General features: G+C 57.2%; 1 protein-coding gene and 1 long non-coding RNA gene across 8 annotated transcripts in view; one reads left to right on the top strand and one right to left on the bottom strand.

Moving 5' to 3' along the window:
- Positions 1-13,383, bottom strand: part of LOC109491826 — a 152,498-nt gene that overhangs the window by 28,170 nt on the left and 110,945 nt on the right. The window contains exons 7-8 of one of the 4 annotated variants that reach the window (XR_006586018.1): positions 7,307-7,775; positions 4,597-5,859 (exon numbers count right to left, since the gene is read on the bottom strand). The exons of 2 other annotated variants lie outside the window; for them this stretch is intronic. This is a non-coding gene — a long non-coding RNA (uncharacterized LOC109491826). Of the gene's footprint in view, positions 1-4,596; positions 5,860-7,306; positions 7,776-7,811; positions 11,127-13,383 lie in introns of those variants that run through there. One more of the 4 variants, XR_006586021.1, reaches the window with a different exon arrangement.
- NECTIN1 (nectin cell adhesion molecule 1) overlaps positions 1-13,383 on the top strand; it is a 94,146-nt gene that overhangs the window by 43,209 nt on the left and 37,554 nt on the right. For all 4 annotated transcript variants that reach the window (XM_019811419.3, XM_019811418.3, XM_019811420.3 and 1 more), the window contains exons 2-5: positions 2,887-3,237; positions 3,769-4,071; positions 4,485-4,602; positions 6,030-6,181. In XM_019811419.3, coding sequence (XP_019666978.3) covers positions 2,887-3,237; positions 3,769-4,071; positions 4,485-4,602; positions 6,030-6,181 — 924 coding nt within the window. The remainder of the gene's footprint in view (positions 1-2,886; positions 3,238-3,768; positions 4,072-4,484; positions 4,603-6,029; positions 6,182-13,383) is intronic.

Here is a 13,383-nt window from a genome sequence, read left to right as displayed (position 1 = left end):
GCTCCCTCGTGCCCACTAGGCTGTGGATGGAGAGGTGAACACCAGAATAAGTCTGCCTGCACCTTAGAGGTCCTTTCCCACTCTGGCCTGCCCACTCTTCACTAGCGCAAAAGGGGCAAGGGCCAGGAGAACCCACTTTGTGCGCAGTGGGTGGACACCCCAGGCACTCTCCTTACTGCTCCCTGTGGGGTTGCTTCTGGGAGAGCCACACTGGAGAGGAGAGAGGGGCCTTAACCCCAAAACAGACATTAGGGTGGGGAAGGCCTCCTTGGCCTGGTGAGGCACCGATGCATGAGACGGGGCCGCTAGGGTGCCCGAGCCCCTGGCAGCGGCCGCCCCGCCCCCACGCCCAGGCCACTATCAGCGATCTTCGCTCCTGGCATTCACAGCTCTGAAGGGTGAGGTCACTGCTGAAGACACAGCAAATGAATGGCAGTGTGTGTGCCGGCCGCTGAAGCCTGCCTGTCCCCACACCTGCGGGGAGCGGGGGGTGGGGAGGCGGAGGGGGTCGCGGCAGGCTTGGTGGGCTGTGTCCGGCTATAGGCTCCCCCATGCCCTGGCACCAATCCCAAGATGGTTCCTGGTGCCCACACGCCAACCTCCCCCCCCCCCCCCCCCCCACACACACACACAACCTATGGCCCAAGCCCTCCCAACTGGCTTTTCCTGTTTCTGGCTTTGTGTGGTGAAAGTTCCCCAATTATACCCACATTATCTCAGCTGCTGGGCAACCTCCAGCAGGTTGGTGAGTGGAGGCGGGGGAGGGGGGGGAGCACCCACTTATCCTCCTGGGAGGGCCTGGGGCTTAGCCGCTTGACAGCTGGCCAGTCAGCAGGAGCACTGGGCTGTCTGGCCCGCTGACCTCACCATGGGACTCTATCTGGGGTGGGGCCTCAGCGAGGCTGGGCTGCGGTTCAGGGGATCAGACTCAGGCCCAGAAGGGACCACTAAGACTGGGGAGTCCAGCCCGCTCTCTTATAGAGGAGGAAGATAGGGCTCGGGAGGGGGAAGTGACCGGCCAAGGTCTCAGCTCAAAATAGGGCTGAGCAAAACCCAACCCTCCTGCCTCCCTGGTAGGTGCTTCCTCCTGTACTCCCACCAGCCCACGGTGCTCTCTGCCCAAGGACATGTCAGAACCCCACACACCGGCCAGGGGGACAACTGGAGGGGTAGGGGTGGGGGCACTCCCAGGTGGGCTTTGAAGGGCTGCACGGATGTGAATAGGCATAAAGAAGGAGGGAGCACTGGGGAAGCTTTCAGGGCATGACAAGGGGCCAAAGATCTATTTATTCAGCAAATTTTTGAGTATCTGCTGTATGGTACACACAGGACACCGCAGTGACCCTGGGGACACAGCCTGTGCCCTCCTTAGGGGAGGGGTGGGGGGGGGGACAGCCTTCACCTATCATGGGCTTCCAAGCCCTCAGAGGAGTGTGCCCTGCTCTTGTGCCTCCGCCATGCAGAGGCAAAGGTGAGCCCCGAGTTTCCACTCCCTTGGGGAGCCACTGAGGCCATCCCCCCCGCCTCTAGGTCAGTGCAGGACCTGGCATTGATATTATCGATGGTGCTCAATAAACTGAGTGAAGTAAGGATACGACAATATGAAGGGTACAGATGCGTGGCCAATGACAGAGGTCAAGAAAGAGCCTGGGCCAGAGAGACCCGCTGGAGGGTCTCTGCCCTGCGTTCAGGGTCAGGGAAAAGCTCAAACAAGCCATTCTAGTGAAACAAAGCAATCAGTAAGGAGACTGGGGGGGATTTATTCATTCATCCAATGCCACTGATCACTCCCTCCTTCTTGCAAATGTCTATTCCCATGGGTTCCGTTGCAGTCTGCCTGGCCAGAGCTATCTACCGAGTACCTACTGTGTGCCAGACGCTGGGCTGGGCACTGGGGCTGGGGCGACTGGGAAAGACACAGACCCTGTGCTGGCGGAGAAGTCACAGGCGTGAACAACCACATCCGGAGGCAGAAAAGATCTGTGATAGAAGTGGCTGGATTCACACGTGCAGGGAAGATCTGGGAAGCTTCCCAAAGGAGGTGGCCTGAGTGGGAGATCCATAGGGGAAGGAGGGGGAAGAGCCTTCTAGGGCTTTCTAGGGAACTGCACGAGCAAGAGTCTAGGAGTGATAGGAGGAGGGAGAGAGAGAGGAAGGGAACATGGAAACATGGCATGTTCTGAGGAGCGGCCCGGGCCCCGTGAGAGGGACAGAGCCAGCGCACCCCAGGGCACGGGCACTCCGCCTTGAGGGAGAAGACCATGGCGGGGAGCATAATGGTGGCCACCGTGAGCCCGCATGGTCAGCGCCTCCTGCCTCCTGACACTTTCTCGTTAGTCTCATTTGGTTCTCCCAGCAACCCCGTGAGGTAGAGGACTGGATTCTATGCCCCATTTGCCAGAAGGGAACTGAGGCCCGGGACGGTGAGGCAGTTGATGGCTCCTAGGGAAAGCAGTGCATTCGACTCCCGCCCCTTATTAAAAATAAGGGTGCAGGTATATATTTACTGCCCAATGGAGCACTATGGGTAATGCATCGCTAGACGAAACGGCAGCTATGGAACAATGCGTACAGTATCATTCTGATTTCGTCTTAAAAAAAAAGATGGTTATGCAGAGAAACCTGGAGATCGAGAAATTAATACAGCGAGAAAAACATAAAAGAAGGGATTTCCTACAAGACGATCAGTGATCCTTCTGAGTGGTGGGGATCACGGTCTTTTTCAGCATCCTCCAGAGTGCTTTAGTAACAAGCAATTATTTATTCCTATGACCAGAATCGAGTAACAAGAGGTAGAAAGTAAAGAGCAGCGCACAGGGAGTCGGGGGCAGGGGGGGCGGGCGGCCGTGCCTGTCACTGACCAGTCCCGCCGGCTCCTTTGACCAGGCGCCCACGCCCAGGTGGTCCAGGTGAACGACTCCATGTACGGTTTCATCGGCACGGACGTGGTCCTGCACTGCAGCTTCGCCAACCCGCTGCCCGGCGTGAAGATCACCCAGGTCACGTGGCAGAAGGCCACCAACGGCTCCAAGCAGAATGTGGCCATCTACAACCCCGCCATGGGCGTCTCCGTGCTGGCTCCCTACCGCGAGCGCGTAGAATTCCTGCGGCCCTCTTTCACCGACGGCACCATCCGCCTCTCCCGCCTCGAGCTGGAGGACGAGGGCGTCTACATCTGCGAGTTCGCCACCTTCCCTGCCGGCAATCGAGAGAGCCAGCTCAACCTCACTGTAATGGGTAAGCTGGCCTCACCCCGCCCTCCCTGCTCGTGCAGAGGCCCGTGGCCTGGGGCTTGGCCACCCTCATCGTGTGCCTTGGTGGCCCCAGACAGTCTCCTTGGTTGGCATGCTCCCAAAGCTTCCGGTCCCTTCCGGCCAGGCTGTCCCACAGCTCACTCGGGATTGGGTGCAAGGCCTTAGCTGTGCACAGAGCTGAGGGTCACGATTCGGGTTGGAAGCCCCACCACGGGGTACTTTGTGGGTGACCGGGAAGCAGGCAGAAGCTTCCGACACCACGGTAAGGAAAAGGGCCACGTGAGCCGCCAGCCTTGAGCACACCAAGACTCCAGGAAGGCCTCCGCTTGACCAAAGGGGGTGCCAGGTAGGGCAGGAAGGACACAGGTTAGACATGAAGCAGTCCCCATGAGAAGGGCTGGGAGGGGCTTTGGGCACAGCTCAGAGGCAGGGATGGCCAGGGTGACCTCCTGGGCCAGCACACTTTGGATGAAGCCGTAGCGCTAGCCCCACGGCTCCCTCTGCTTCCCCGCAGCCAAACCCACCAACTGGGTAGAGGGCACCCAGACGGTGCTTCGAGCCAAGAAGGGGCAGGATGACAAGGTCCTGGTGGCCACCTGCACCTCGGCCAATGGGAAGCCTCCCAGCGTGGTGTCCTGGGAAACGCGCCTGAAGGGCGAGGCGGAGTACCAAGAGATCCGGAACCCCAACGGCACGGTGACCGTCATTAGCCGCTACCGCCTGGTGCCCAGCCGGGAAGCCCACCAGCAGACCCTGGCCTGCATCGTCAACTACCACATGGACCGCTTCCGGGAAAGCCTCACCCTCAACGTGCAATGTGAGCAGGGCGCAGCGCAGGCGGGTTTCGGGGCGGGGGGTGCTGCTGTCCCCTCCTACCGCCCCACTCTTGCCAGCCCTCCCTCCTCCTTTGCTCCGATCTCTCTTCCTTTGCTTCCTTTGCCCCCTTTCTGCTCCTGCCCGCCCCCCAGCCTTCCCCTCCCTTTCTCTTTTCAGGGGTGCGTTGTCCTCCCCCCGTCTTTTCCCCATCGCCTTCCTGTGCCCATCTGTCCTCCTCCTTCCTCCATTCCCTTGCTGCTTCTGCTCCGAGGGTCCTCCCCCCTCTCTCCCCGTCTTCCAGCTCTTTCCATGTCACTGCCCCTTCCACCCCTGCCCCATCTGAGGCTCACTCCCTCGCCCCAAGCCCTGCTCTCCTGACCTCACCCTTCTCAAACATCGTCCCTTGCCCCACAGACGAGCCCGAGGTGACCATCGAGGGGTTTGATGGGAACTGGTACCTGCAGCGGACGGATGTGAAGCTCACGTGCAAAGCCGATGCTAACCCCCCTGCCACCGACTACCACTGGACCACGTAAGTGCTCTGGGGCTGGCTGGTCGCCTTGGAGGGTGCCTAGCTAGTCACAGGGAGGCACACCACCCCACCTCCAGGAGCATTACGTGGGGAGAAAGTTAGGGTCTTGGTTCAGGATTCTCAGAAGGGGAGGGGCTGCGAGAGACCCCAGCCACAACGGCATCAGGGTCAGTGGGACAAACCATTCTGCCAGAGGGGGATCCCCTCATCAACCGCCTGCCTTCTTCCCCCTAATAAAGAATCTAGTCGTTCTCCTTTGGTGATTCAGTCTGAGTCACTCCCACCCCAGCCCCCGGTATTTATTTTTATCAAGGTGTCCCCAGGGAAGCTGGCTTTCTGGAGCATCCCAGATCTTTCTTTGTTCCCATTCCTTCTCTCCAGCACCCCCAGGTTCTCAAGGAGGGGGCAGCCGTCACCCCAGAATGCCTGCGTCCGTGGAGTGCTTGCCCCGTACCCCGCCGTGCCATTCTTGGCTTCACAGTCTTTGAGCCTGGCTCTCGAAGGGTCCTGTCTGCCCCTCCAGCCGGCTCTGATGGCCTGAGCTAAGGTTCTTGCTAGAGAAAAGCTGGATGGGACGCATAGAAAGGAGGAAGTGGGGAAGCCAGGAAGCGGGTTGACATGGATGGCCAGGAGATGGCTGCCCACATTGTCTACACTCTGTTTCCTGGAAGTAGAAGGCATTGGCCTGCCCTAGCTAGTTCTCACCCTCCACTTTCTGGAGCCAGAAGTGTTATCTGAAGGTACAAGTGACCAGTTTCGGCTCTGTGTACCAGGGAGCTGCTAGGTCCAACAGAATAATAGCTTTGTGACATCGAAAATCAGGAGGAGGCTCCCCTGTGTCTCCCCCAGGAAAATGGCCTATGATATGCCCAGCAAGAAAATGAGATAGTGTACCAGAGCACGATTCCTCCACATGGGTCACATCTCATCACCTGAGCAGCTTGTTAAGATACAGATCTCCAAGCCGTGGCCCCAGCGGTTCAACCTCAGTAGATCCGGGGTGAGAACCCGAACATCTATAGTATCAACTAGCAACCCAGGAAACCAACGACCAACCACCAGGAACCGGGCGTAGTTGGGAGAGCACTGTGCCAGGAGCCAAAGACCTGGCTAGAGCCCCAGTTCTGTCACTTACTAGCTGTGTTCTTTGACCCTGAACTCAAAGAGCTTCTCGTCTGTTCGGTGGGACCAGTCCCTTTCCGGCCTGTCTACATCTCAGTGCTGGGACATGAGCGTGAGATGCCGAATAGTGGGAATCTGCCAAACGCAAGAGATTATTGTTGTGGTTACTGTTGGTACTCTGTCCAAGACAGACCCTGCCTATCAACTCAGCAAGAGGGCTGGGAGTCTTGGAGGCTGGGTGACACCCGGGGAAGCTTCTGGGCTGGAGGGTCATAACCCACTGCCATGTCTCCCCACCCCTGCAGGCTGAATGGCTCCCTCCCCAAGGGCGTGGAGGCCCAGAACAGAACCCTCTTCTTCAGGGGGCCTATCAACTACAGCCTGGCAGGGACCTACGTGTGTGAGGCCACCAACCCCATCGGCACCCGCTCGGGCCAGGTGGAGGTCAATATCACAGGTAGGAAGCTGTCCCCTGTCCTGCCTCTCCCCACCCACTGCTCTGCCTTTGGGGCTAGGTCACTGCAGGAAGTTTCCGTCTCCCCTTCTCTGGTTCTCTCCTGAGCTCTGGCCACTGGTCTTGCTTTGCTTTTCTCTTTCCTCTGTTGAGGCTGTGTGTGAAACAGGGTGACCCCCGATCGGAGAGGGATCAGAGAGGCTCCAGCAGAGAGGAAGTGGGTGCTGTTGCGGGTGGGGGAACGGTGGGGGGACAGGTGTTAGAGCCTGCCCAGGTCCTGTGATGCCGGCTTGGTGGGGCTGGGCTTGGAGGTGGAGCTCATTTGCTCCTGCAGTTCAGGAAACCCGCACAGACAGGCGGGAGGGTGAGGCTGTCCTCAAGCAGGGACACTGGAGGAAATACAAGGAGACAGCCCAGAGCCATGGTGGTTGTGTGCCCTGAATTGCTGTCTTCCCTGCATTTTTCTCTGTGTCGGTGCAGATGAAGAGATTCGGCCGCCTGACCCTCTCAGGGCAAAGGGAGCAAAGAGCTAGGATGTCCTGGGGGAGCCTTCATGTGGGCCATGAAGGGAGCATGGGTTTTAATGTCAGACAGCAGGGACGTGGACAAGTGCTCCTCGGAAAATGGGCATAATTCGAGGTGCCTTGAAAGCTTCTTGTCGGAATGTACGTAATGTGGGCCAAGGACCTAGCGCAGACCAGCCTGTCAATAAATGGCCCCTGCTCTATGATCATTATCTTGGCCCCTGTCATTATCATTATTAATGGGAGGATCAAAACAAGCCAAGAGAGAGGTAAACTTGCCATCACAGCTTCACAGCCAGAAGAGGGAGTGTCTTTAACATTGTGGCTGAGGTAGTTGCAGGAAAAGAAAGTGACAGAAAGAAACACCTGGGACGGGCAGGGGTGTCATGCGGCTGGGGGGATGGACAGGAAGTGACCTCAGGGAGATGTTGGGCCGGGCTCCGGAGTCTGGGAAGTTGGGCAGTGGTTGCTGGACTCCAGGCACAGGACTTGGGCAAGCCCTACAGACACATCGGCTCCGGGCCCGCGTCCCAGAAGTAGGAGACCTCGTGTGGGTCCATCCGAGGCACAGCGGCAAAAGGAGCTGTCCAGGGTCTGCACCTACCTGTGCAGTCACACTTGGGGCCGTTCCGTCCCACTCTCACCAGGGGGAGGTGGAGTCACTTGTCGATTGCTGTTTTCTTCAACTCCCTGCCCGTGGCTCTCACACTGGTCAACTCCCTGCCCGTGAGCCAGAAGTAGTAGAAGCGTCCGAGGTGGAGCCTGGGACAAGCTACGGCAGCCCGTCCTCCAGGCTAGGGTTGGGGGCGGTGGGGAGGGGGAGGGCCAGAAGCACAGACTTCTCCCCTCCTGGAGAGAATTTGGGCAAAGCTCAGTAAGAGCCTCACGGGTGCCCGAGCTCTGGCCGTGGGGCCATGGGACAGACAGGGATGAGGAGTATTCCTACGGGAGCATAACCACGCCACAGGGAGGCATGTCGTACGGGGGCCATGTCAGACTTGGCCTGAGTGTGGTCACGTAGCGGTTCTTCCTGGCTGTGTCGCTTTCACGTCTCAGAGTCTCAGCTTCCCGGTCTGTATGACAGAGATCATATACTTCTCTCAGGCCAGATGCATACTCCGCTGGCTGGAGACACTGCTGACTGGGAAGTCAGGGGAGGGGGCCAAGAAACGGGAGCAGTGATCTCCCGTGATCCTACCCCTGGCATGAGTGGACCAGCCAGAGGCCCTTCTAGGCTAATGGGGCCAGGTGGCGCTACCCAGCTAAGTCGGGGCCTCCCTTCTCCCAAAGCTCGAGAGGAGGCAGGATGACTGTGAATGCACGCTGCTCATCAGGGACTCAGTGGCATCCAGGAGCAGGGAGGAAGGGGAGGGGGCACTTCCCAGGCCCAGGCTAAAGAAAAGAGAGGAAAGGGAGGACGCGAAGCCAGCCGTGGAGGCGGGCTGTCTCCTTGGGGCTGATGGCAGCAGTGGGATGCCCTGCGTGGGATCTGTGGTCAGGCCTAGCTGGCCTGTGGGCAGGCGGGCCAAGCTGCCCAGGGCTCCAGCTGGAAGACGCATGCGGCATAGCCTCCCGTGCTCCCCGGAGGCACAGAGAGAGACAGGGCTGGTAAGCAAAGTCACACGCAGGTGACTTGCATGAGGACACTCTTGTTGACAGCCCAGTTAGGCAGAGGCCAGGGACGCGTGGTGCCCACTGAATCACTGATGGGCCCGGGAGCCGTTTAGCCGGCCCTCCCGAGGGAGGACCTACCTCTCGGGCCCGCAAGACGGCTCAGCCGGGAAGCCTGAGCCTTTTCACAGCCATGTGTTCTGGCGCTCACGGACAATCTCGGAGCAGCCGCTGACACCACCGGCCCTTGTCCCACATCAGCTGGTGCCTATCACGTTCTCTGGGGGCCCGCTGTGGGGGCACAGCCATGCCCTGTGCTCCAAGCCCCACTGGTCAGGAGGGAATGCATCAGCGAGACGGATAAGTGGAAATTTAATTTTTCATTCTGGCCACCCGTTCGGGTAATAGCTTTGCCCTGGGCCCATCTGGAGAGGAAAATGAAGAGAAGCCGGGGCAGGGGTGGGAGGAGGCGGGCCGCAGGGTGTGTGCCAGAGGCACGTGCGTGTGCAGGGCACACGTGTGCAGGGCACTGCACCTGCAGAGGCTTCTCAGGGCCCCGGACCCTGGAGAAGGTGGCCTTTGAGTTGTTCCTACGAGGATGAGTGGGCAGTGATGGAGGGTGGGGGTCCCCAGGCAGGGGAAGCTTGTGGGAGGAGAATAGTGGGAGCACTGGAAGGAGGGGAGCTTTCTCTGTGTCGCCAAAGGGGAGCCTCTCAAGGGTTCTCAGCAGAGAGGCAGGTGGTTTAGACCAAGCGTTTGGGAGGGGCTGTACAGTGAGGAAGCAACAGGCCTCGGCTGTGGTCATGAGGACGAAGAGACAGACTCCCCAGAATTGGCGTGGACGTGTCCATGGGGCCCGGGGCCCTCACACAGGCCCGTTTTTGAGATCTGAGTACTGAGAGCGATTTCATGGGGTTAGCCCAACAGTCACAAAACAACCCAGTGAGCTTCCTTCCCTTCCCCCTCCAAGGGTAATGTGAAAGGCGGGGAGGGGCGCTCAGGGTACGGCCTTGACCAGATGAAAAAGGCCAAATGGGGCAGCATCTATCCCTGGGACGGGGGCTGTCGGGAAAAGAGTATCCAGGCTGCTCTAGGAGCAGAGCAGGGAGGCCACTGTGGTGCAGGCGTCTGGCCCAGTTCCCATTTCCGGGAAGCCCCAGGTTCATCCGCTGGGGACAACCACTTGAAGGTGAAGGTAACAGGGCTCCTCCCTCTTAGACCGGGTGTTCCTGTGACCGCGTGTTGGTGGGGCTTCAGGGTCCTTTTGGGACGGAGGGCGCATGCCTCTGAGCGTGTAAATGCAAGCAGACGAGCGCCTATGTGCAGGCCGAGTGGGCACACGGGAACCCTGGCTGTGCCATGGGCAAACGTGCCTTTCTGCGGGCGGGCGGATGGCAGGGTGTGTCGGGGAGCCCCTGGACAGACAGCTGTGTCTGCGCCCCTGGGAGGATTCGGTCCTGCTCCGGCATGACGAGGCCCTGCCCCGTGGCCTACACAGCTGCTGCAGCTGTCTGACCCCGGGCCTTCCCACTCTCCCTGCGGCCCCTGCACTGCACACTGGGAGCTGTAGTTCCAGCAGCTTCCCGGCCTCATCCCGTGATGCTAGAGCATTTCCCGCCTGCCTGAGGAAGCACCAGGCGTTGGTTCTAGAAGCAAGCCCAAACATCCTCTTTGACGCTAAAACTCCTCCAGATCCCAGAACCAGACCATAAACCCTAACCTGCCCTCCACCTCAGATCCATCCAAAGCCCCTGTACCAGCCCACCCGTCCCAGTCAGGAAACCTTGGCCCCAAAGGAATGCAGAGCTCCCACTGCCCCCAGGGTCCCGGCCAGCCTGCCATCCCAGAGTGGAGGCTGCAGTCCTTCAGCAAAGGGGGCTGAGCTGCCCGCTTTGTTAAGATGATGGGAGGGAGGCCCGTGAGACCCCACCACCCAGCTCTTCTCTCCCCGGCCAGCAGAGGCCCTTGAGGCTCTGCTTCTGGTGCCCCAGGAACTACTAGCTGACCGTGACAGCTGGAAGGACGCAGGGGGCGGGCGGGTGCTTCATTCCACACCGAGCAGCCGCCTCTCCTTGCAGATGAATGAGGTCCCCATATGGCATCTTCACACGGAAGTCTGCAATGCTGGACAGTCATCGCAGCCATTTGTCTACCTCTAGGCAGACCTGGCCCTAAAGCAGATAACCAGGGTTCCCTTTGGTCCCAAAAGAACCCCAGGGAAGAGTAAACTCCCTTAGGACTCGGGGAAGAAAAGTGAAACAGAAGGACCTAGAGGGGGACCCAGAGGCTCAGCTCTAAGACAAGCTTTGCCTTGACACAATTCATTCAACAGATGTTCTTGAACTCCGGCCACATGCCAGGCAGTGGCCTGTCCCTGTCCCTCTGGAGTCTCTGTTTTAGCACAGAAGGAGGACAGACCGCAAACAGGTAGAATACATTTGAAAAATTACGTAGTCATTTTGAAGGTGACTTGGAGAAAAGAGCAAGGTCAAGGGGTCCCAAGTACAGGGGTGGGGTTTGTGAGCTGCGGTTTTAAACAGGGCAGGCAGGGGAGGCGTTGGTGAGAAGGTGATGTCAATGAGAAGTTTGATCCAGGCCCTGAAGGAGGGGAAGGAGTAACCTGAGACATGGGAGCAGAGTCTTCCGGGGTGGAGAGCAGCCAGTGAGAAGGCCCTGAGGAAGTTTGGAGCAGAGTGAGCCAGGAGGAAAGCAAGAGATGGAATCAGAGGTGGGGAGCAGAGGCACAGGTCGTGTAGAGCATTTGAACCTCTTCAGACTTAACAGGATCTCTGTGGCTCCTGATTCAAGATCACCTATAGAGGCAAAAGGTAGAATCGGGGAAGCCGGTTAGGCAATTACTACAATAATCCAGGTGACCGATGATGGTAGCATGGATTAGAGAGGTGGTGGTGGTGGGAAATGGTCAGATTCTAGATTTACTTTAAATTCAAACTTCTACGCTAATTTGGGACACAAGCCACGCCCATGAAACGGGTAGTAAACTACCATACTGTGATTAGTGGGGCCCAAAAAATTCAATCTAGTCAAATAAAACATAGGAGAGCTTTATTTTCATTGGGTCTCTGCTGGCGCTAAAAGCCTAAGAGTAAATATAATGGAACTTCTACTGCACACAACTGTAACACATTGAATGGAAGCAGTCCCAAATTATCATGAGTCCGCCATTTCCCCAGCTCTTCTCCTCGCTCCTTCGGGAGAGAACTTTAGCCATTTGAAAACTGGCGGAAGGACCAGAGCCAATTGTGGTGGATCCTGATTTGCATTTACTACAGGGTGTTTCATCAGGGGCTTTACCATCATACATCAGTATATGACAAATGGAATGGAATTGGGTATTGTTTCTACTAGAATGAGATGTGTAGACCATTAATACATAAAAGGGAACAGGGAAGTGTGAGCTGAAAGTGTGAGTTCAAAAGGGAACAGGGAAGTGTGAGCTGGAGAAGGCCGGGCTGCACAAAGACAGGACCGAAGAACGGAAATGGGCACGAGGGGATGAGGAAGGGCATTCCTGGCAGAGTGAACAGCATGAGCAAAGGCTTGAAGGAAAGGATCAACTTGGACAGCAAGGGTGGTGAGTTAGCCAAGGCCAAGATCAAGTGGCATGATGAAAGCTCTGAAGCCCAGACTGGCGTGGTCCAGCAGGCAGTGGGGAGGGACGTTATTGCTAGTCTTTGAGAAAGGGAGTGGCAGTGTGTACGCAATGGAAATTAACCTGGTGACTGTGGATGGTGACTGAAAGAGAACAGAGACCAAATGAAGGTGGGAGATTCAGGAATCTACAGTAAAACCTGGCATGAAGTGGTAAGAAATTGAATAGGAGAAGTCAACAAGATTTGATGGAAAGACTTGAAACGAAGTCCCCTCCATTTGGATACCTTTCTTATTCTCTTGGCCTCTCCAAGTCCTTGCCATCCTTCAAGGCTTGGCTTAAGTCTTTCTGAGAAACATTTTCTAACTCCAGGCCACAGTGCCCTCTTTCCCCTGCATTCCTGAGGCACTTCTCTGCCACTGTCCTTGATTGTCTGCGGGCGGCTTTATCCCTAAGGGTGTCATTTGGTTCCCCAGATAGGCTGTGAGTTTTTTGTATCCTGTGACTAGCAAAATAGATGTTTCATAGAGGATTGTTGATTGGATAGGTGGATGGATGAATGGATTGGTAGATGGGTACATGGGTGGATAGGTGGATGGATGGACAGATGGGTAGATGGGTGGGGGGATGGGTGGGGAGATAGATGTATGGGTAGGTGTGTGGGTGGATGGGTGGATGTATGGATGGATGGATGGATGGATCAGTGGATGGTTGGGTAGATGGATGGGTGGATGGATGGATGGATGGATGGATGGATGGGTGGATGGATGGATGGATAGATCAGTGGATGGTTGAGTGGATGGATAGATGGGTGGGTGGATGGATGGATGGATGGATGGTGGGATGGATGGATGGATGGATGGATGGATAGATAGATGAGTGAGTGGATGGATGGATGGATGGATAAGTGGATGGGTGGGTGGATGGGTGCGTGGATGGATAGATGGATGGACAGATTAGTGGATGGGTGGGTATATGGGTGAAGCAATGAGGCAGTTGTACAGAGGAGAGAGCACTCAGATATGGGGTGAGAACTGAAGAGGGAGCAAACGGGTAGAAAGTATGGAAGAGGCCAGGTTCCTATTAGCTGCCTTTTGGGTGTGCCTTGTGGAGGCAGCCCCCACTTCCTGGGGGCAGGTGTACAGCCCTTTTAAAGGCAGTAAACAGACCTGGTGAAGCAGGAGAAGCTTGAGGTTCCACGGAAACCGTTCTGGAAGTGAGCGGTGAGGACAAATATTCAATAAATATTTATTGGGCAGCCACTCGGTGACCTACACTGAGGACACAGTGGTGACAAGTGGTTGTGTTTCTCTGCCAACTCCTGCATGTGGAGAGGCCGGGAACGGGAGCATCTGGGTGGTCCCTGCTCAGCCATGTGACTGCAGGCAAATCGCCTCCCCTTGTCAGGGCCCCCGTGATTTCATCAGCCCTTTCAGCCTGGACTCCCGGAAGTCCTT

The sequence above is a fragment of the Felis catus genome, chromosome D1, assembly GCF_018350175.1.
Source record: "Felis catus isolate Fca126 chromosome D1, F.catus_Fca126_mat1.0, whole genome shotgun sequence".
Classification (NCBI taxonomy): Eukaryota; Metazoa; Chordata; class Mammalia; order Carnivora; family Felidae; genus Felis; species Felis catus.
The sequence above is the reverse complement of the archived record's forward strand: the minus strand, read 5'-3'. Positions and strand labels throughout refer to the sequence as shown.